This window comes from Falco biarmicus, chromosome 4 (assembly GCF_023638135.1).
Source record: "Falco biarmicus isolate bFalBia1 chromosome 4, bFalBia1.pri, whole genome shotgun sequence".
NCBI lineage: Eukaryota > Metazoa > Chordata > Aves > Falconiformes > Falconidae > Falco > Falco biarmicus.
In genome coordinates this window covers 83,654,775-83,677,781 of record NC_079291.1, presented here as the reverse complement: position 1 = coordinate 83,677,781, position 23,007 = coordinate 83,654,775, and the positions used below count along the sequence as shown (strand labels likewise).

The 23,007-nt window shown below is 47.2% G+C and overlaps 1 protein-coding gene across 2 annotated transcripts in view; it reads right to left on the bottom strand.

The window, feature by feature from the left end:
• Window positions 1-6,589, bottom strand: part of FOXK1 (forkhead box K1) — a 56,185-nt gene extending 49,596 nt beyond the window's left edge. Inside the window, exon 1 of one of the 2 annotated variants that reach the window (XM_056334810.1) lies at window positions 6,075-6,589. In XM_056334810.1, coding sequence (XP_056190785.1) covers window positions 6,075-6,460 — 386 coding nt within the window. In that variant the 5' untranslated portion in view covers window positions 6,461-6,589. The remainder of the gene's footprint in view (window positions 1-6,074) is intronic. The other variant, XM_056334811.1, reaches the window with a different exon arrangement.
• Window positions 6,590-23,007: the final 16,418 nt, after the last annotated feature.

Below are 23,007 nucleotides of genomic sequence, written 5' to 3'. Positions count from 1 at the left end.
GTCCCCTTCGTTACCCCAGTATAAGTGCAGCCCCCCCCGAAGCACTCTCACTTGAACACACTCATCAGGCTCCACACTCTGCAATTGCTGCAAAAAATTCTGTCAACAGCAGACGCTAATTACTACACACGGGCCAGTAATGAGACTATTTGCATGGCATAAGTAGCAAATTCAAGTAGTTTCCTGTTCTTTACCAACATCCTGTTGCCACATCTACTCCTCCAGGAAACTGCTGCAATGAGCAAGAGAATTTGGCATCCCACAGAACAGCTCTGACACCAAATGGCTATCGGAGCACAGTTACGAGGAGCTTGCTTACAAAGAAAACTATCAGATTAATCTGGATGTCATTTATGCTTTCAGTTATTCAGTGAAAGACTGCATGCCCCGCTTTCTGGGAGGGAAAAAAAAATCCCTCCCCAACGTTATTTTGATTTGTTACCAGAAGTCACACAGACACTCTGCAGTGAGGATGGATGCTCACACAGCTGGCACCAAAACAACTAAGATATGAATTACTACAGATTTCATCATTTTTATTCCTGTTTTCATAAAAGCAAAGACTCTCACACTCATTCATCCCCTAGATTTATATAAAAATACAACCACCAACTGAAAGAATCCCACAGTCAGCTAAGTAGACGTGTCGTGATTGAGAGTCTGTTAACACAAAGAAGTTACACCAGCACAACTTGAATCCAGATTCAGGCCTTTATAGCTGAGACTCTGCACAAGAATGTACAAGACAAGTGTGGCATGTGCTGGTTAGGTTAATCTTTTCATAATCAACACATCAGCTAAACTGAACCAAGCTTGGCTTAAAAGAATACATAAGAGAACATACACTTGAGTTTTGCATAGCATCAGTTTATATTCACAACCTGACTTATGGCACAGCTATTTTTGAATCAACAAATCGAGCTGTAGTTTCTCGCATGTGAAACTTTCCTTAAACATTTAATATAACCCATGACAAATTGAGCTGCTTAGCCAAAAATTATTACTTGACATAAATTCTGTAATTAAAATCAAGTAATTCTTTATCACCACCTCTCTGTGCAACAAAAACCCCTGTTCTCAAAGACAGCCTTTGAAATCAAATCAGAGCATGAAAAATGTAAGATGAAGCACCGAAAGAGCAAATCTTTAAAGAGTTTCTAGTGAGAGTAAAACCACCATCCACAAGTACTAGCAAAGCAAATGATGCATTTCAAACAAAGAAAAAAAAAAAAGGCTGCAAATGCAGATTACGCAACATTCAAGTAAAACTGCATGAGGAGTTATCAGAGTCAACATACGTATGCAGCATTTCAGAAACAACTAGTTCTGTAGTCGTGGTTATGTGGTCAAAGCACTTCCTTAGTATGTGTATGTACGGCTTGCAGTTCCCTCCGAGATGTAAGGATAGCCATGCTCATACACACCATGATGGCATCATTCAAACCACAAGAATGGAGGCCGAGTGGTTAGTGAAGTCATCAAAAACACTGAAACATTGTTTATACCTCCGTTTTTCTAGATTATGTCAATTTTTTTTTAAAACTTTAATTAGTGCCTCAAGTTACTGGCTAACAGACTGTACAGTCATCTCCCTTAGAAAGGGAAATGAAGAGACCGTTGGATCTAGGTCTCAGTTTTCTGCTTGGTTACTAAACCTCAATTGCAGAGACTCCCCCACTACCCAAACACTGAAGTGAACTTGCGTACTCACAATACAGAAAGATTAACACATGCATAAAATTTTGCAGGATTAGTACCTTGACATGTGCTCAGAGTATTAGACTATATATTTTTGTCAAGTTTATTAAGTACCTAGGAAAACCCCATTATAAATAGAGCAGCATGCTCTTAATAAAGCTTGACATGCACAGGAAGTTTTCAATTTATAATGAGGCTTACATACATAATAATGTTTTTATTTTAACTCCATGTTTTAATTTAATTTCCTTTGTATTTTACACTCAAACTAAAAAAACCCAAACCAACCCTCTCCATTTATTTCTTCCATTTTCTACATGTTAAAGACCTACAGGTTTAAAAACTTATTTTTTGATGTGAAAATCTCATATGGAAAGCAACCATTTGCACTGAAAAACACAAACTTCAGGCTCCATTAACAGCTCTACTGCAAAAATACAGAACGGTCACAGAAGCAATAAGCAAATATCCCATGACAAGCACCATTTTCCAATCTATTGAGCTCCCAGTTCAGAAAGCTCAAGTGCTATTATCAGGCTATGCTCTATCAACATTTACAGTTTTTAGTCAATAGAAATTTTGTACTTAAGAGCATTTGAAAACCTGACCCATAGCTGCTTAAAATTCAGGTTAGCAAGCTTAACTATGAACTGTTTCAGTTCCTCTGGTTCCAGGGGGAGGGTGGAAGGGGGGAAAAAATTCTTACTTTAGTTACTGGAAGTCTCTAACCTATTACTGTTACTTCTTTTTAAAACTGTGTCAATTTTGAAGATAACAAGAAAAAAAATATTTCAGCATTAACCTGATCCTGTAAATACCCAATTACACTGGAAATCTGAAAAAAACCAATACTGTCTTCAACAGGAAAAAGTACTTCAGCTAATGGATCCTCCTGTATCTTACCTTTTTGCTTTTATCAATAGTTTTTAAAATATAGCGCATATCCTACTGATAGTCTTGAGTTTCTCTCTTTTATAGAAAAATACCCAGAAATCTCTCCACAGGTTTCAAGCTTCTACTAGCACAGCTAAAAAAAAAGTTTCTAGCAATCCAAATTACGGATTTAGAGCACTTCTGATGTAAGTACTTCCATAATTTCACCTTGATTTATACGTAATGCCTGCTGCAGCATGGCACTCTGGTTGAACAGACTAAGGAGTCTTCAGCTGTACTGCGGGCCCTCCACTCTTCTACCTACTCTAACTGTCATTAACCTCTAGGAAATGCCCTCTTTGTTGGTCATTATTGTTTAATTATACTTCATAGTTATGTCATCCTATCTGTGAACTACAATCTTCCATAACAACACAGCTGTGCAATATGATACTCCTGCCCAGCAGTGAAATTCTGGTTACAGCAGATTATACATACACATGATGTCGCTGGAGGAAGTGATAGGAAACTTTTCAAGAGCTCTTGATTTTGAACAGGTCTATTGTGTTAGGACGTACCTACAGTCTTCAAGAAAGGTCTCAGAAACTCCTCCTCTTTCCTCCCTTCCCCACCCCTCCTGATAAAACTTTCTGTAAATTTTAAGAATAGCTACTTCTAAACTTGGAAGAGGGCTTATAACAGAAGTTTTATACAAAAAAAGTGCAATGAGAAGAAACTTCAGAAATAGAATCTATGAGTCCAGGATCTGTTTTTTTAACAAATAGTATGAATTACATCTGAAAAAACACTTTTTCCTGGAACTCTCTGCTTCCATTCATGATCTCATGATGCATAAGCATCTCCTTTGCTTGCAATATGACAGCAGCAGTGACTGCATTGGCCCAAAAGAAACAGGACTTAGCACATTTCTGCTATCCTTTACAAGCAAGTAAAAAAGAAAAGGGGGAAGGGGGCGGCAACTATTCAAGCAACTCATTCTTAGAAAATTACCAGCAAGAACTTTGCACATCACAAGGCCCTCCCATCTGTATCACTGAATGGAACGGCCATTACTTCATGAAATTTAACATAAAACGTACAATCTGCTGGTTCATGGAGAAGGTGTGGCTGTATCAAACAGGGCAGAAACATTCAGGGGGAAAAAAAAAAAAAAAGTGGTCTGTACTGTAAAGTCTGTGTACTACAACCCATCTTCACTTTGTCCTACTTTTGACAGTACCAGTTGCCTAGCAGTAAGCATATAGGCTTCTCTACAGAAAAGAAATGGCACCAACCAGTGCTTTCTTCTGTTTACTGGGGCAGGGGGGAGATACTTGCGTGTTTGTGTATGTATGTGTCTGCATGTGGAGAGGGGTGACAGAGAATTGTCTGCTTTTTCAAGACTGGAGATAATAGCGGACAGGAGATCAGTTAAAGCCTCAAACAAGACTGTGTATACCAAGCTTCAATAAGATTATTTTTTCCCCTTGTTTGGGTTACAAACCCTTGACTGGCCAGTAGAAGGCAAGGAGTTGTTTACCTGTTAGAAGCAAGGGGGCAAATTCCTTTAGATTGATGCAAAACATTTTCCTACTCTGGAAGTCAGAAAGGGAGGAGCATTAAGTTTATTTATGTAGCTCAAACAGCGGCCAAGCAAAGAGGATGCCTTATTGTGCAGAGTTCACAACTGTACATTAAACTCCTCCCTTTAAAACGATGAAGGAAAATTGCCATTAACACTCCAGGAGTCACGAGCAAACGGAAGGGAAGAGAAATAAGCAACCAAGTCACTGCCTGAGAGGGTTTCTGAGCGCAATGCTTATGATTAACTGACTGAAGAAACAGAATCACAGGGAGGAGAGAGCTTGCACAGATAAACCCAGAGCCAGTGGGAGTGACAACAGAAATGCCCTGGGCTTCGGGTGGTCTTGTTTTACAAAGCAACATTAATTAAACAGACACTAAAGGACATATCTTTCAGAAAAATGGAACACGTTACAAACTGAAATGCCTCAGAGAGCAAGCAGCTAGGGAGTTATAACTAAATTACTAAGTACAAAATGAAGCAGCCTGCAAAGGAAATGAGTAATTAAAAAAACCTCCCCTGAGCAACAGGCTGGTGAGAAAGGGATAACTCCAGGACCCTGGTGCTGGAGGGAAAGGGTACCAAAGCCAAAGACTGCCAGATGAAAACAGATGCTTCACACAAACAACAAAAAGCCTAGTGGAACATCATATAAACCCAACCTCCTGCCTTTACAGCGTGTTTTCACTCACAGATTGCATTAGACACAGTCTGTCTGGTATGACCTGGAGAGATGCACACAGGAATGACATCACCCACCACCACCATGCTGCTGCCCCTGGGGTGAAGCACTGCAGTTGTTGGACAGTGCTCAGCAACCATAAACAGTATTTTTGGAGGAAGAGATTAATGTCAACCTCATTCCTTCTGCAAGAGAGTTTATCTAAAACTCAGCACAGACAACTACCTCCCTGCTAGTGCAGAAACTCTTCCACAGCTCCCTCCCCTTCCTCAAGGAAGCAAAGACACCTTCTGTCCCCGCTCTCCGGGTGTCCTGGTGAACAACATCACCCCCAGCTTGGCCCGACTCCCTCTTTTTTTCTGTTGCCCTCGAGAGACACCAGGAACTACACCCAACTTACCAACCCTAAAATAAGCACTCTGGCAAAGTGGTTTTCCAACTTTTCCCACTAGATCTTTTCCAAGGAAGACAAGCCCTGGGTGTTGCAAGTTTTGGGCCACTGACACGAGTCCTTCTTCTCTCATTTATCTTTTGAAAACCCCTTAAGGGCCACCAATCGAGCGTGAGTCTGTTGACAGGCAGCAAGGAAGACTATGACCGTAGGGGACAGCCCGCTGGAGGGGCTCACACTTTTTCGCCACTCGCTCAGAGGGAACAGCCCCAGCCCTGATGAACATCACCCCCGTTCTCAGTCAGAGGCAGCAGCAAGGCTGGGAAGGTGAGGATGTCCTACGCTGATGCTGAGGTGGATCCACTGGCTGGTCCCCGGGGCAGACATCCCTCGCCGCCACCTCAGACTCTCCATCACGTCGTCGTACAGAGGGTCCCGCGTCCACTGTGACCAACTTCAAGCGAGGGGCCCCTCACCATCCCCTCAGGCTCTCTGTGGCCCGGGGAGGGCCTCAAGGCCACCTTCTTCAGAAGCAGTCCTTCACCGCCCCCTCAGGCCCTCTGTGGGGAGGGGGATCCCTCACTGTCCCCTTCACCAGCGGTGGCCCCTCGCCCCCACCTCAGGCCCTTTTCCTGGCAGACCTCACCGTCCCCTTCCTCGGCGGGGCCCCCTCTCCGCCCAGACCCACGTCCCCTCCCGCCCCGCAGGCCCTTCCCCGGTCCCCCCCGCAGGCCGCCGGCTCCCCCTCTCCCGCCGGAGCGGGCCCGGCCCCGCGGGCCCCCGCCGCCTCCCCGCGGTGCCACCGCCCCCGCGCCCCCGGCCCGGCCCGCCGCGGCGGCACTCACTGCGGCGGGAGCTGCAGGGCCGGGCCGCCGCGGCGCTGGAAGGCGCCGTCCACGAAGACGCCGTTCTTGCCGAGGCAGCGCAGGTAGAAGTGCGGCTCCTGGAAGCTGAGCTGCAGGTGCCGTCGGGAGATGAAGCTGGAGTGGCCCATGTTGACGTCCACCGAGCCCTGCGAGGAGTTGCGGCCTATGGTGACGGCCGGCTGCCGCATGAGAAACTCGAACTCGCGGCCCTGCAGCCGCGCCAGCACCGGGCCGGCGCAGGCGGCGGCGGGCGGCGCGGCCGGGGGCGGCGGCCCGGGAGGGGGCGCCGCGGCGGGGCTGCAGGGCGCCGAGCGCAGCGCCAGCAGAGCCCGCGCCCCGCTGCTGTCCTCCCCGACTTCGGCCATGTTCCCAGGCAGGGAGCGAGCCAGCGTGCCGGCCTCCGGGGCGGAGCCGGCGGGGCGGGGGAAGCGGGGCGGAGCGGGAGCCGAGCCCGCCGCCGCCTGCCCCTGCCTCCCCGGCAGCACCGCCGGGCCCGGCCGCCCGCCGCGATTTACGGCGCAGGGCGGGGGCCGGCAGCGCCGGGCTCGGCGGGGACGCGGCGCCGCCTGCAGGGCCCTCGGGCAGGTGTGCGGGAGCGACCCCTTGCGAGGGGCCGCGCCACCTCGGCCCCCAGCCCGGCGGGGCAGCGCCCTTCTGCCGGGTCCGTGAGCTGAACCGCCTCAGGAGCTGCCCCGCGGGCCGGAGGGGTGCCCGCCCGCAAACCCGGCCCGGCCGGGGGCTCTCTGCGGGGCAGGGGCACATCCACCGCCAGCCGGGCCCGGGCCATCGCCCGCCGCTCCCTGCGGCTTCAGAGGCGCGTAGGCCAGGTGAGGCGGCCTGGCTTGGCCCTGCCGCACACCGACCCCGGTCACGGCACCATGGTGGTGTCCCAGCGGGGGGGTGCACCCCAGCTGCACAGCGGTGTGAGTCTGAAACACCTCGACACGCTTCTATAGAGATCATACGTTCATAAACTCGTATATATATGTACATACACATACGTGGTTTTATACTCAAACATGGGTTTGTACTCGTCTAGCTTCATACTCGTGTAGTTTTTTGTTATAAGGGAGTGTGTAGGGGTTGTCTAGCTTGTATTTCCTCAAATTACTTTTTACATTCTTTTATATTCCATGAATTACTTCAGTGAAAGACAAAGGTCATGTTCTTTGCGACAACGGCACATATTTGGTTAGGTTAGATAAATATATTGGTTAGATCAGATTTGGATAGCTTATCCAAATTAAATTTGGATTAAATCTGGATAGATTATCCAGATTGAACAGGTGAAACTTTTCTGTATAGGCAAGCCAATGATACTCTGCAGAATCCTGAATTGTTAAGTAATCAGAAAATACAATGAATGTGAGGATCGCAGGAGAGGGAGCAGCCGTAACTGCTTATTGCTTCAGCTCGTGTGGGGAATGCGGCAGCTCATACCAAGGCTGCTCAACAGTTTAGAGGATGAGGGAAAAAAAAAAAAAAATCCCATAACTGGTCAAAAGTGCAGAGCAAATTTCAGCTATGAAGACTGTAATTAAACAAGCTGGAATCAGTCCAGGACCACAAGGTTAACATCCCTGTTCCTGGAACATCTTCCCTGAGATGTTTAATGAGTGCTGAGCAGTCGGGACCTGAGTTAGACATCTCACCCGAGACATCATCTTCAGTAAGAGTGCTCTTTGCCACTACAGTTCAATGCCAACCAAGAGGAAGAAAGAAAAGTACCATCTAACAAAACACCAATACCACTTCCTACGTAGCAGTGTCTGCTCTCCAGCGAGACTCAGCCAAGCTGGGCACAGCAAAAGGTCGCAGTCCCCAGGGCAGGAGAGGGAGGAAAGGTCCCTGGAGGGGCATGGGGGGACATGGTCACAAGAAGGGACCATCCTGGAGGCCTGGAATTAAATTACAGCCAAAATAGTGCTCTCAGAAGGTGAGGAACAAATGAGCGGGGTCATGATACACAGCAGTGGTGTAACCAGGGCCCCAATGGGGAGCTGCTCCACTCACACCCATCAATCTGAACTCCTCTCCTGCCCCAAATTGCTCAGCAGCAGCAAACACTCGTGGCCAGAATGTAAAATGAGGTGAGAGCCAGAGCTGCATGCTGCCTGATGGGAGAGCTAGCTCAAACCTTTTGCCTCTTCACACTGGGATGAGAATGCTATTAAGTGTGCTTAAAAATGGACCCAAGCTGGTAGGCAGGTGTGTGTGAGCAGGTGAGGTGAGACCTCGTGTCAGAGCAGCATTTGACCTATCAAAAAAAAAAAAAGAGAAGGCAGCACTGAAGAGATTTTAGTTCATGTCTAAGGCTTGTCTAAAAGCCTGAATTGTGTCATTTGACCAGAAGGGCCCCCAAAAGATCAGAAGGAGGGTGAGGCTGCTACCAGATGTTGTCAGTAAATGTTTCCACAGCTGCATAGGAAAATGTGTTGCAGGCAGTCTGGCTGGCAAGGCAGGAGCCAGCCCCGCATGGACAGGAGTGGGGCGGTGGTTCTAAGTACAGGAGTTGCAGGCAGCCCTGTGGACCCACGCGGCCGTCTGATGTGGGGCCAAGAGGTGTGTCGCTGCCAGGGCTGGGTCCCATTACCTCTCCCACATTGGATACAGGCTACAGATTTCTGCAGCTCCAGTCGGGGAATAACCCCAGGGCTGGCATGTGAGGCTGGCTGCGAGATCCTCACACTGCTCAGAGGCTTCCTGAGCGCCCAGGGCAGACCCGGTGCAGCCTTGCTGCTCCAGGGCTGTGGAGCTGGGGATGCTGATGGGCACATCCTCACGTGTCACGGTCACTCTGCAGCCACCAAGACACTCCTGCGGCACCACTGAGTTTTTTTCCTAACAAGTCTTTTTCTTTCTGCCTGGAAATTTCTTCTGAGTGGAATTTGCTGCTTAAGCCAGCACTACCACCAAGATAAATCCCGGCTTCATGCAAAATGCGATCAAGCGGTGTACAGAAACAGGATTCCTCTGAGCTGCCTGATGGGTTGTGCTTAGCATCATGTCTTACCAGCCCATCCGCCTGCGGCATCCGTTCCCTAAGCTCCTTGCGCTGTGAGGAACAGAGTGCTCTACTCGGCAGCCTCCAACGCTCTGCTCAGCTCTAATCCACCCTGCAACAGCATCAAACCAAGGGCCCTTCAGACAAGGAAACACTTTGCGCCCCTCCAGTCAACTAATCCTGCTTAAAGTCAAACCACCTGCCCCAGTGTAAATGCCTGATGTAAATGCACTCAAAATTGTTTGAATTAAATTAATCTCATCCTGTATGGCTGGGTTGACTTTAGAGTGGTTCATTTTCCTCAGCAGGGTTTTAGACAGATATAACTGCAGGTGTGGCCAAACTTCCTGACTCTACAAGTTGCCTACCAAAATATTCAGATGGCCAGGAGCTGCCACCCAAGTGCCACAAACTGCGGGAAGCTGAGGTGGGGAACAGCCCTGGTGGGAGCTGGGACCAAGGAGGACAGACAGCATGGTCCTTGTGCCACCCCTGCGATGTGCCCAGGCACTGGTGCAACACTCGGATGTGGGAACAGCACCTTGGTCATCCCTGGCCATCCAAACTGGCCAGTTGTGGGCTCACTCCAGCCAGGACTGTGCTCGGGCACTAGCGTGGTGTGATGCTGAGACCCTGTACAAGTGTCACTGCCTGTGTGGAAATACTCCTTCGTAGGAAATACTTTGTAGAGACAATGAGCCATTTCGAGATGCTGCCCTGTTCCTCTGTGTCTGTGCAATAGGGCAACCTGAACCAGGAGGAGAAATTAAACATTCAAACAGAGCAGCTGGGACGGGGACAGTGAAAGCAGAATGTAGCTGGGATAGGGTTGGTGTTACTCAGAGAGTGGTGCAAAACCCAACTGTCCTTTGTCAAATATTTGTTTGGCAGTGTGTCATTGCTGACTGTCTCAATGCAGTGATATACAGCAGGAATCTGTTTTGCGCTATCAGTCGTGGGCAAATGGATGTAATGGGTTGTTATGGTCACCCAGATACCACTGCATTGGACAAACACAAATCTTGCAAAAACAGTGTTAAAAGGGTACATTTCTGCATTTATCTTCTGGGTGGCATCTGCTTAAAAACACTTAGTTTCTGTAAGTGAAATGCTGCATTTCTAGAGCATTTCATCCAGCTGTTGCTCACTATTCTGATGCATGAGACTTGAATACATATTTATCAAGCCCCAATTCAGCAAAGAAGCTGCCCAGCTTCAATACCACAGGAAATCTGTTCTACCCCCAGACCAAAGCATAATTGAAAAGCAGCTTTGACAGAAAGGAACGATGTGAGCTGCACGCTGGGTGTGAGCTGCTTGATGTATTTACCCAGCAGCTAGACAACACGTTGATGCTCACAATGAAAGCTAGCTTAATGCACACAGCCTTGACCCGGGGAAGGAGGAGGAGAAGAGTGAAGGAAAGCAATTTCTCTAAGGAAAAGAGACTCAGCTGTCTCCATGCTAGCCCTATCCAGTGTTTCTCCTGAGCATGGTGCAGTCTGATGGGGTTAAGGGCGATAGTGCTTCCACTGATGTAAAGTGTGCATCATTAGCAAGAGAGCATAGACTTCGGAACCTGCATCACACGCTTAGAGAAAATACAAAAGAAGAGGGCAGTGTTCCCTCAAATTCCTACCCAGCTCCCTGCAACCATTTTCCCGTTCCCTTCCCTTCCCTCAGCCAGCAAGTAGGTTCTAAACGCTGTTGTGGTTTTTGTCCAGACTGATTTGAAGCAATGGAAGTGATGAACAATGTGCCCTGTATTTGCGGAGCACACCTGCGCTCAGGAGCAGTCTCACTTCTTTCTCCAGCTGGGTGGGTTTTAATTCTGCTTTGTGTCTCAGGGAAATGGCAGTGCCATGACACAGGAGCAAAAAGGGGTTTGCACTTACACGCATCTTTCTTGTTAACCAAGAGGCTGCAAGAAGATAAATAAAATTCATTGTTTTGAAACATATTCAAGCGTGTGATAGTTACCTGTCTCACACACACTCACACTGTGTCTAACCAACCCTCCCATGGGGTTTCTACCTGTTTTCTCAATTCTGTTGCATCATCTGTGCTTTTAACCCCAATCCTTATGTCACTCCAGTGACAACCCTTGGTCCTGATCTGGGGCAACCAGCATGAATCTGCCTGCCTGCCGAGGCTGCATCTGCAGCACAGATCTCACCCAGGAGGGCTCCTGCGAGGCTCGCAGAGGCATCGAGGATGCGAGCTGATGTTGAGGGTCTGGGGAGCACAGAAGAACCCTGATCCCCTCTGGAACACTCATAAATACCCCTCCTCAGTCAGAACAGCTTTAGAAATCTTTCACAGTGGCTCTGAGCCAGGTTTTAATCCAGATGGCCTGATAAGAAAGGGTTGGCCTGTGGAGGAGGTGATACATTGATAGAGGAATTTTTTCTTTTCCTGCACAGCTTTTAGTCAGCAGAAGATTGAAGAAAACACCACCAGTGAGTCAGAAATGTGGTGGGAGCACTCCTGGTCCTGAAAGCTCACAAAGGATACAAACCCACCATTTTTTTCCTAGTGCCAGTAGACTGCTACGCTGCAGGGAACAGCATCAGGGACAGAAACAGGACAGCGGGACCTGGTGCAAGGGAGGGCATCACTTAACCCCTGCTCAGTCAGGGATAACTCCTGCAAGGTGCTGTGTGCTTCGTGCCGGGTGCTGAGTAACAGCTTTAGTGCCTGGCGAGATGGGGCTAAATGAGATGCTGCATCTGTTAGCTCCCTCCCAAGAGCAGCACAGCTTGGAAAGATTGTTCTTTCTATACTAATGATTTTTTTCATTTTTAAATCAGCTGTGATCCTGTTTACTGTAAACTCCAGTATGCTGGAAATGTTTCTATCACAGTTTATTTAGGTTTCACAGGGATTTTTTTCAAATCACACTTATCAAGAATATATTCTCACAGCAAGTTCTCTGAAATACAATAAAGACCTAGGAACATCTGATGCCCAGACTCTGCCATTCCCTAAGATATTATATGATCTGCTCATTCCCCATGCAGAAATGCTGCCGCTTCTCTGGAATCCAAGCCAGAGCTTGTCTGATGTATGATAGCCCATTTTGGAAAGCTTTGAACAAGACCATTTGTTGTCAAGATAATTTTACAAAAGCAATACCATTTCATGGGTTGCAGTTAAAATAATTCATAAAATTTACACTGGGCTGTGCGCTTTGAGCTTTACACCCACTTAGCTAACTTACTTTCATTTTGGCTTGAAGCTTAGACCTTGGTGAAATACAAAACACAAGCCAGGTCTGAATTATTTGCTTTAGTCATTTTTGAATGATCTCATTTTATCACTTTCCATCGATGTGAAGAGAGGAAAAAAAAACCCACATAGTTTTCAACAGCTAAAACCAACTGAACCAATAAATATAAAATCTGATATCAAACACAAAGCATTTCAGTCCAAAAGGAATATGTTTTTGGATTTTTATGAGCAACTGTGGCATATACTGCCTGTCGCTGCTGAAAACAAGCTCCATGCACTGTCTGGAGGGTTGGAGGCAGCTGATCTTAAATATCTTGCTTTACAACCTGCCTGAAAAGCTAGAGAAGCCAGTAAAGCTACAGAACTTGCCCTGTATTATTAAAAAAAATAATTAAAAAAACCACAAACTACAGAACCTGCATGTTTACTGTCCTAGATCTTTTATCATGATTCACATCTGTGGTGATCTATGTGTCTATCACATCTACATCTGTCATATCTACATATATCTGTGCATCTATCATGATATACAGCCAGCGTAACGTGTTGCCAAACCCACAGTGGTCACACCTGGTCCCGACTTCCTTCCTGTATTTTCACAGACACGAAGCACACAGGGAAGGGCAGTGTACTCTGGAATCAGATCAATAACCAGCAGGTTATGTGTGTAAATGGCCTCCTTGCTACGTCACCTCTATGTCATGACGCAGTAGCCTGGACCCTGCCTTATCCCGGGCATCAGAGACAGCTGCGTCCAAGTGCTTCTTCAACAAATTCCCGCTCCAGAAATGGACAGCCTCCTTTTCTCTTTTAATCAGCTATCGCCTATCAACCTGCTGGATACCAAAAGCTTTCTTCCCAAATGGGAAAAGTCTCCAGTGGGCCAAGCCATGCCAGGAAAAAGGAAAGGGTCTGGATTCAGCCTTTCTTGCCCTGCTTAGGGCTCCTGGCCTGGAGCATCCCAGGAATGCGTGTACATGGTGGACACCCTCCTGGCCAGATCAGACCTAGAAGATGTGGTGGCTGGTCTTCATGTGACTTTGAGTTTTCTCAAGTAAGAGACAGAGGACCAAGGGCAGAGGCAAAGAGTACAGTGCCCCAACGTGGACCCAACCAGTGCATCCAGGGACTTCAGCTGCTCCATAACATCCCAGTAGAGGAAATCTGGAGTTGCTGTGACCTATTATTGGCTTTGGCCACCAACCGGTTATCCCTGAAGGAGGGACTAGCAAAGGCACTTGTGAACTGTATTTGCTTTCAGTGGGTCCCAGGCATCCTTTGGGATCACTGGAGCCTCTCAGCAGGGAGCCGATGTTGGGGGACTCTCCTGCAAATGTCATGCTGTTTTGCAGATATCTCTAAAGCACTGAGCAAACCTAACCTTTGATTACATTTCCAGTACTCACGCTGGCTCCCAGTACAATTCTAGATTAAATGTGAAACTCTCCCCTTTCCCCATTTTGCTCTTCCCTTTTCAGTTGGTTGCATTAGTTATATATGTTACTGCAATAAGGGTATTTGCTGGAATTGATGGAAAACCCTGGATTTACAATCATCATGCGTCACTTTAAAGGCACACTGTCAACTTTAGAAAAACATCCGCTATAAACAGTTTTACTTACTTACATTACTAATAATACCAAAAAGTATTAAAAGTGAAAGGATTTTAAAAATCCAATTTACTTGTCCTTCAGCTTGGCCAGTGAAAAAATCAATGAAATGCATCTCACTTTAGTTTAGAGTAATTTTCAGCTACCAGTTCCCTCATGCTAATGCGCTTGCTTTACAGGCAAGAGGGGATGTGTTTACCTGCTTAGAACCCCCTTCCCCCCGGAAATTAAAAAAATTAAAACCCTTCCAAAAACAAGAAGAAAGAAATAAGAAGGCATGAAAACATGTCTATTGATTTTTTTTTTTTATAAATACATGTTTTAAATAAATGAAACAGTTGCTGAATTTAACCACAGGTCATTCTTCATCAACAAAATAATAATCAGGTAAGAGTTTAATGGTGGAATTGAATTCAGTTTATGTTAGGAGGAGATTACTACTATGGAGTAATCTTTGATGAAGTTTAGAGTGTTATTTTTCTTTTTAAAGGTAGGACTTAAAACCCCCAACCATTAAAAACAACTTATAGAAAGTTTGTGTGTTGGACAAAGTTTGCAGTAGCCAAACTAAAAGATAAAGGTTGGAACCCTGTAGCCTTCCAAAACACTGACTCTAACCTCAACAGTTCATTTATGCCTAGTTTATACGTTTGTTTGGGGCTAGAGAGGGAGAAACCAAGGGAATGTATTTTGAAATAATTAGTGCATTTTGGTCCCTTTATTTTCCCTATAGCTCAGAGGGGAAAGTAATTTGTGGATGTCATCTCCCACCAGCCTCCTTCCACCTGTCCGCTGCTCTGCCAGCAGACCTGTCCCCATCCTGTCCTTGCTCAGCATCTGAACTGTGCTGGAGTGCAGAGATGGGAACCAGCTACCCAGGTGGGACTCTGCAATCAGCAGATCAGCAGTGCCACAGCCCAGCCGGGAGGGTTTTTACCATGGATGTCCCTTCCAGGTCATGCTAGTTTAATATATCACCTTGACCAGCTCAGAGCTTGCTCTGCTGCTGCAGGACCTGGGAGCCCACTACCCTGAACCCCCTGATTCTGGGGAGCTACGCATATGCCAAGGGGCTTGTTGGAGCTGTGTGACCAGTCCAGGCAAGTGGGGGACCAGGGGTCACAGCTTTCCCAACATGCTGGAGCCCACAGTCCCTTCAGCCCAATTAATTCCCAGCAGCAGTCACCCTGGGGCACGACTTGGAGGCAGGAGGCACCCAACATGAGAATGGCAACATCTGGCTGTACCAAATTCTTTCTATCCCATTCACCCAGAAGTTGCTTTCCCTCATCATTTCTTTCCATTAGATGTTTGCTCAGAAGCCTGCAGCAGGCACGCTGGCTGTCAGCAGGCAATTCCTTGCAGAAGTGCCCGTTTGGAGCCTCGGCACATTCACAGCTACGTGTCTGTGTTGCTACAGCGGCTGATGGCAGAGACACCACCCCTGGCACCATGCTGGCTCCCGGGGTACAATGCAAGACCTTACAGCTAAATGCCCGTTGTGATAATTTGTTGGGTTTTCCCCCTCTGCCCCTGTATCCTGGCTGTAATAAATTGGAGTGATGCTATCTCAGGCTTCCTCCGTGCTTCTCCTGGAGCTTCTAGTTGAAATTTGGCATTAGGAAAATGTGCCTCTGGAATAAGGCCTCGTAAAATATTGTTAGGATTGCTAGGCAACCCAGAGGCATGTTGGGAGCTGAAAGGAGCCTTAAGTGGGCGTAGCGAGCCTGCGCTGGAGTCTCAGATGAAAAAGAGAAGGTATTCTTTGTGTATCCATGCTAGCAACACTTTGCCTTTCATTTTCTTTTGGAAAGAGGTTGAGATACGCTGCTTCCACACGCACAAAGGTACGTGTCTGTGTAATTGTTGGTGCAGTGGCCTCTAACCTCAGATTAATCAGCTGGATGAGAAATGTACCCATCCCGAGCTTTTCAACAGCAATAAAAGTAAAATGAACTTTTTATGGTCATGAAAATACCCATATTCCAGCTGCTTGCATCTTCCAAGGGCTCCTTTTGTGAGAAAGAGGGGCCATGCTCAATAATAACTTGTTTTATGTGGCCACCAAGGCGTTGCCTCAACCCCTTCTGCATGCTGCAGCAGTACTTAATGCAAACTAACTCTGGAAAGAAACGAAACATATAAAAAGCTTACAATTTATTGGCAGGGTCTAACGTGAGTAATCAGCTATTTGCAGATACATGCACAAGAATAAAAAGAAAATTGAACTTGGCTTGCGAGAACAAGGGGTGGAATTACTGTAGGTGTAAACAGGGGAGGTTTACTGCTGATTTTTGTTGGCTAGGAGGCTAAAAGGAATTTCTGGTTTACCCCTTCCTGCCTCTAGCTCAAGAGCAGGCGATGCTGCCCCTGCACGAAAGCAGGTGACTCATTCACCTCATCCCTGCAGGCACATCTTGGCTTGCACAAGGGGCTTTAGCCCAGCAGGCTCCAGCCCTTCCCCGGGCAAGCTTTGCTTCCCCCCAGGCCAAGCCTCCAGCAGGCAGCCCCGCGCTGTGCTTTCCTTGGTGGAAAACCTGGAGAAATACATACGATTTGGCAGCAAACACAGCACCCTCCTGCTGAAGCTGCCCTGGCTACCCTGGCTTTTGCTCCGAGTGTCCAGCATTGCTAAAAGGAAATCCTGGCGGCAGGTCCCACCGGAGTTGAACGTGTCTCTGCTGAGACCAGGTGTCTGTGCCAGGCTGAGTGTGCACTTTGTTTCCTGGGGCTTGATTTAGCATATAATTTTCTGTTAAACCAGCTAGTGGCCAAGCTAACACACCCATCTGCACAAAGCCTGCCCAGTGAAGGGCTGCTCTCACCAAATCCTTTCCAGAGGTCACGGATGGCTCCCTGCCCACCTCCAGCGCCCCTGGGTGGCTGAAATCCCTTACTCAGACACTGGCAAAGCCCACCCTGCTTTCCTCCTGTGCTATTGTTTGCTCCACGTTCACACTGGGAGTAGTTGCTCACGCAAGACACTTCACCAGCACAAATGGGGGTCACTGGAAGTCATTGGTGAGAACAGGAGCTGTTGATTTTAGCCCATCCTTTGTCAATGAAAACATTTCCTAAGTGTCCAACACTCCTAGCTATTCCCACACGATACAGAAAGGGCCTGCAATAAGCCAGATATGCATTTCCCAAGACCATTAATGGATATTACTGTGAGGCTGTTGTTCGGGTCAGGCAGCCCACACAGCCTTCCTGTTTGAAGTTGCTCCTGAGCTTGATCTTGAAAAACAGAGAATGGATGGGAACAAACCTCAGATTTCCGCAATATTGCAAGGTTTCTTTGGTAACTACATACGGTATGCATATGATGTACTACACCTTTTGTTTCTCATGTCCCTTTCTAGCTGGATTTAGGTCAGGAAAGCTACCTGAGAGGTATTTATATGTGAGGTACCATTCCTGGTGGTGAACTGGCTAAGCTGCTTTTCTGCTCTGTTGGCATCGCAGCTCTCATGATACATATTTCAATACCAAATAGCCCAGACCAAGGCACCTGAGGCTGTCGTGCTGTCCCCTTGCCCCTCCTGCCAAAGGATGCTGGTGGGCCACGAGAGCATGGGGGATGGTGGTTTCTCCTGGTGTAGGGTTCCCCATCCCCTGTGACCTCCATCTCTTTCCCCAGTTTCACAGGTCAGTTGCGGAGGCACATGAAACTGGGCCAAACATGGGCTTTCTCATAGTTTTCTCAGCAAAACTCCCTCTTCAGACTGCCTGAGGTGAGCTTGTCCTCAGCGTTATTGTAGCAGATATTTTAATAAAAAAATATGACAGCTGGAAGTGTAAGAAGGATGGGAGCCAGGCACCTTAAGAAATGATAATTGCAGACTTGGAGCAGTGCTAAGAGTTAACAGAGGGATGTTTAATCCAACTCTCAGCTTCTATTTTAGGATCTTTTAAACTTTCCAAATCAAAAAAAGAAAAAGGAAGAGAGGAGGGGAAAAAAATAATCTCCATCACAGGGCAATTTCTTAAGCTTGTTCACAGCCCAAAGGTGAATTTTTGTGCATGTGAGGAGTATGAAGAAAATCCATTCAGCTGTTTCAGAGGTTTCAGAGCATGAAAGCAACATCTGGTTTAAAAATCAAAAATAAAGAGAAATTCCCTTTGCTCATCAGAGTCAAAATGGGTTTTAGTTTCATGCCTCTGATTTAGTATATCTTCAGCTGTCCCCTGGAGAAAGCTTGCCATTTCTGTATTGATTTGGAAGGCATGAAATTGTCTTGCAAACTCCCCCAAAAATTAGGGATGCCCAGACAGGAAGGCAGGTGGAATTCACACCCCGAGCTCCTCCACTCCCACCCCCTTCACCACAACACAGTCCCTAAATTGCCAATTTAGTTCATTGCACTAAGGTTTCTCACAGCTTGCAGCCTTAGTTGGTTTTTCTTTTTGGCTTCTGCTGCGATTTTTGCCGTGCTGTTTGCTGTGCGCAGTGCTGCGCTATAGATGGCAGTGCAGGATGGAAATTGCAGCCCCTTTGCTCTTTAATAACAACCCTGGGATGCGGTGGCTCCTGCAGCTTCTCCCGGTGGAGCAGGCCAACTTCAGATTGCTACTTTCTGCAGATCTGCCTGTAAATCTCACAGTTGTTGTTTTTTTTTTTTAATCTGGATTTTAATAACACCAGAAACGTGACCCCCAGAATTTACAATGGGCAAAAATAACAAGGAAGTTCTCTGTAAATGAACTTCTGCTTCTAAGATGACATACAAGTCCTCAAAATCCACTGGCAAATTTGACCATGATGTTGCAACACGAATATTTTGAATTTCAAAGAGAGCAGGTGGTTGGTTTCTCTGTGCGTTTCTGTGTATTGGAGTTCTGCTGCTGTAAATGAAAGTGTGCACCTTCTCATCGTCCCATCGATATTTATAGGGACACTAAAATCTACCCAAATATAACAATGTGCAGCAAATTTTGCCCATTTTGTTCTCCCTTTGTACAGTTCCCTGGAGTTCTGGGACTAGAAGAAAGAAAAAAAGCAAAATCCAGCTCAGTTCTGCAATAGGAGATGCAATGCTGGCAGGAATAGTGATGCTACCAAAGAGATCATGATGGGAAATGAAGAATATCATAAATGATTACAGCAAGATGCTTTTGAAAAATCCCTCCAGGTACCCAGATGCATCTGTCGACGCTTAAACACCTTCAGAAATCTGGCCACCAGCCCACTGCTCAAGATGTTAAAAAAAAAAAAAAATCAGAGAAAAATAAAAGACATCAGAAAGACAAGTTCCTTTTGCCAGTGGCAAGATGAAAGGAAAACCCTCAACTTTTTTAACGATTAGGGTGGAGAAAACTGCAAACAATACATGCCAGAGGTTGTCCTTCTTTTCCTTTGGAAAATGGAGCTGGATCAGGATCAGGTAGACTTTTGTTTGACCTTCAATGAACTGCCCAGCAAAGAGCTCCCTTCCACCTGCACTGTCCTGGGGCTGGATGGATGAACCGGCGCAGCCCTCTGACAAAATGTGCAGCACTTTTCTCTTACAGGATTTTAATGTGATTTTACACATCAAGAGGATTCAAATGACAAGAATGAATGACAGTAGCCAACCTCATGGCTTGATATTCTGATGAAATGATGCTGTGGCACATCCATCACACTGTTCTGCTGTCAAGAGAACACCCAACGCTGGAAGATGAGTGTGTTTTTCTTTTAGAGTGTTAAAAAAAGAGCCAGAGGGGGGAAAAAAGCATCTGTCCTGCAGTCTAACTACCCCATAAATGTAACTTCGAGGTGTGACACAGCCAGATACTCAGGATCTATGGTTCAGCACCAAACAGAGAGGGCACAGCTGTGCCCAGCTCCATCTGAAGGCACCTGTGTGGAGTGAAGCCCGCGCTGTGCAAGCACCAACCTGGGGCTTTGCAGAGCGCAGCAGGCGAGACGAGCAGGAAGGCTGAAGGAAGATTCATTTCTTGCCAGTGGCATATGTAGACTTCTTGTGCCAATCCCTGTACTTTCACCTTGGAGAAGTGGATGCAGACATGAGTGAAGGGGAGCAAGCTGTAAGTCTGAGTGTGCATGGAGGCGCCATGGTGAGGATATTTGCTAAGCACGGGGCTGAGGAGATGCGGGGATGCAGATGCTGATGTTGCCCAGGCAACACTCACTTTTGCAAAGTGCCTCTTTGTCTCTTATGATTTTTAAGTACGGTGTCTCACTCTAGAATGCAGATTCTCCAAGCTGTAAATAAGACTTATTATCTCCTAATGCTCTTTCCCTGTATCTTTTCAGAGCTTGTTACCAGCAGCACTGCTTGTGGCTAAGTAACGCAGGGAATTAAGAGCAGATCCACAGCTGTGGCTCGCACAGGGCTGGAGAGGAGATCTCCAGAGAGAAGCACAAGTAAAACATGGTGCCTGGGGTGGCGGGTGCAGGACACCCTGAGCTGCATTGCCCGCCCTGCTGAGCAGATGCACCAGCTGTGGAATTAGCAGGATTTAGGGGAAGGACAAGCCTTTACAAAAAGCTTTGAGTTTATCCTACAATAAAGCCCTTATTCCAACTTGCAGAGCCCTGGTAAAGTTGCATACAGTGTTGCTGCTATTGCTCTGTGCTGACTGCATGGCTCTGTAGCATAATTCCATGGGCCACATTTGTGCAATAACCAGTGCTTGCCCCCTCCAGACTGCTTTGAAACGTCAGGCTTGGTGTCTCCCAGGAAGCAGTGGGGACAGTCAGTATTTGCCCACTGTATCTTATTTCCCAGGACGTAGCACTATAGTTGGCACTAATTATGAGATACTGATCCCATTATTATGGAGCAAAATTACCAAGTTTGCTGGAAAGAGCACAACAAAAATCCGCAGAGTGGTAAACTTGAAATGAGGTGGAAGTAATATCTGCTGCGTACAGGAGGCCCAGATTTGCTAATTGGACTTTGCTGAGGTCAGTAAGGTGGAGTGAGGAAAGGAAGCCACCAGGAGCGGGATGAGATTACCCTTCCTGATGAAGGGGCAGGCAGGAGATACACAGGATATATTGTCTCTCTGCACCTCCCAGCCAGAAAACTGGGATTCGAATGCAGTGAAAGAGGACACACAGCAAGTGAGAAACTTCTTCTCAGGGTGTGGAGGTGGCACAGGAAGAAGTGGGGCAGTGGGAGAGATGTGTTTGCATTTGAAGGAGTGGGGAAGGAGGAATGCAGAGCAAAGTGCTAGCAGTGCTGGCTGGTGTAAAGCCCCAAAACATCCTCTTCACCCCAGCCCAGGCAGCTGCCATGGTCCCCAGGAGTACACCAGCCCCCACAGGCAACATGACCTGCCCCGAGTGTGGGGCAAAGCAGGCAGCAGCCAACTCATTTTCCTTCTTACGTAGCATTTGGTCGCCCTATTTTGCTGCCTTCCCTTTGATGCAATGAGCCTGTGGGGAATAAAGCTCAGTGGGAGATTGCTTACGTGGTTTCTAACCCACTAGTTTCTTTTATTGGCTGTTGCCTCAATAAAAAAAAAGAAAAAAAAAAAGAAAATCAAGGAAAAGTAGTTCAAGGTGTGAAGAATTCACATGCAGGAAAATATATAAAATGTTATTGGCTCTGTCCCCCTTGGCTCCATCCTCAATCGTCTCACCATGCTGTGCATTTATCCTTCTATTATTACACATAATGACAGGGAAATTTTAGCTAGTCCTATGCAAAAAGCCAGCCTGCTCCTCTCCCCTCCACAACTAGAACCATCCTGGCTTGAGCTCACATTGCCTGGCATCTGATTTCAGCCTAGCAGGGTGTTTCAATACCAATAAACATCTTGTTTTCATGCGAAGAGCTGTTTCAGCTACATTCTTTCTCATCTTTTGTGAGCATCCAAGGCTCCATGTAAAACTTTTTATTGATCACATAAATAGCAGCTCTGCTTCCCTACAGGCCCCGACTTCACAAAGTGTTTTGATATCTGGAGAGTGAAAGGCTCAATAGAAAACTAATTCCCTTGGCTTCCCGGGACTGGGAGCCCAGGGCTGTTGGTTTCTCCTCTCCTTGGCAGAGTGTGGTCCAGGGAGGAGAGTGGGGGAGCAGGGAGATGAATTTTTGTCTTGTCCTGGGTGTGTTTAAGGCGGTTTGTACCTGGGCACGCAGCGAGTCTGCAGAAAATGCAGAAGGGAAGCCACTGCACAAAGTGCTGAAAGGCTATCATTAAAGATTTAATTGGTCTAAAAGCTTCCTGAAATACCAAGGAGAGACCTAAACCACACAACTTTGAGCAGGAAGCATCCTACGCTGGAAAACACAGGTGGCTTCGCTGCTGATGGACAGTGGTATCAGTGTGGTGGGCAGGCATTTGCACCACGACATGCTAAGAAAATCTCCCAGGATGGGATGCCTGTCCCACTGGCCAGAAGCAGCTCCCTTCATCCCTGGAGAAGCTGTCTCAGACCACCAGGTCTCCTGAACATGGACCAAGACCCCTCCCTGCAGCTGCCTTTCTGCAAGGCACTGCTCAGCATGACAAAGGACTGTTGTGAAATCTGTGGCCTGAAACCCAGACGAGATCCTTCCTTCCCGTCTGCGTCCTGGCTGTCAGACCCATTGCACCGTCACCTTTTGTGCAAATGAGTGAGAACAAACACAAAACCTCTTCAGCTGCAGCCATGCAGAGCTCACAGGGAAGAAGATTAATGGGAGCTACTGTGGAGCCTCATCAGTCCTTGTTCAGGAATCAGAAATCCCAATCGAAACCTGCCGTGACTCATAGTTATATGCTGGCACAAATTCGACCTCGTCTGGATAACGAAGGGCAGATCCTGTTCCGAGTTGTGTTATAAAACCTTTGTGATTGTTTATCACAGCAGGCTAAAAGGGCGCTAGCAACTTTGCTGACCTTGCTGCTTGCAAATGGCAGTGTGCGACAGTCCCGGAGATGCCAGGCTGTGCTGGTGGCTTTTGGAAGAGGTGTGATGGCAGAAGCGATACCTGAATGCCTCCGTGGCTGGAGAGTCCCAGCCCAGTCCACTAACCTCGTGCTGAGCCACCAACAGATGCCCTAACCCATGACAACCCTTGGGTAAAATAAAGCTGCCTTCCTCTGTTCAAAGGTCTGGCCGGTGGTG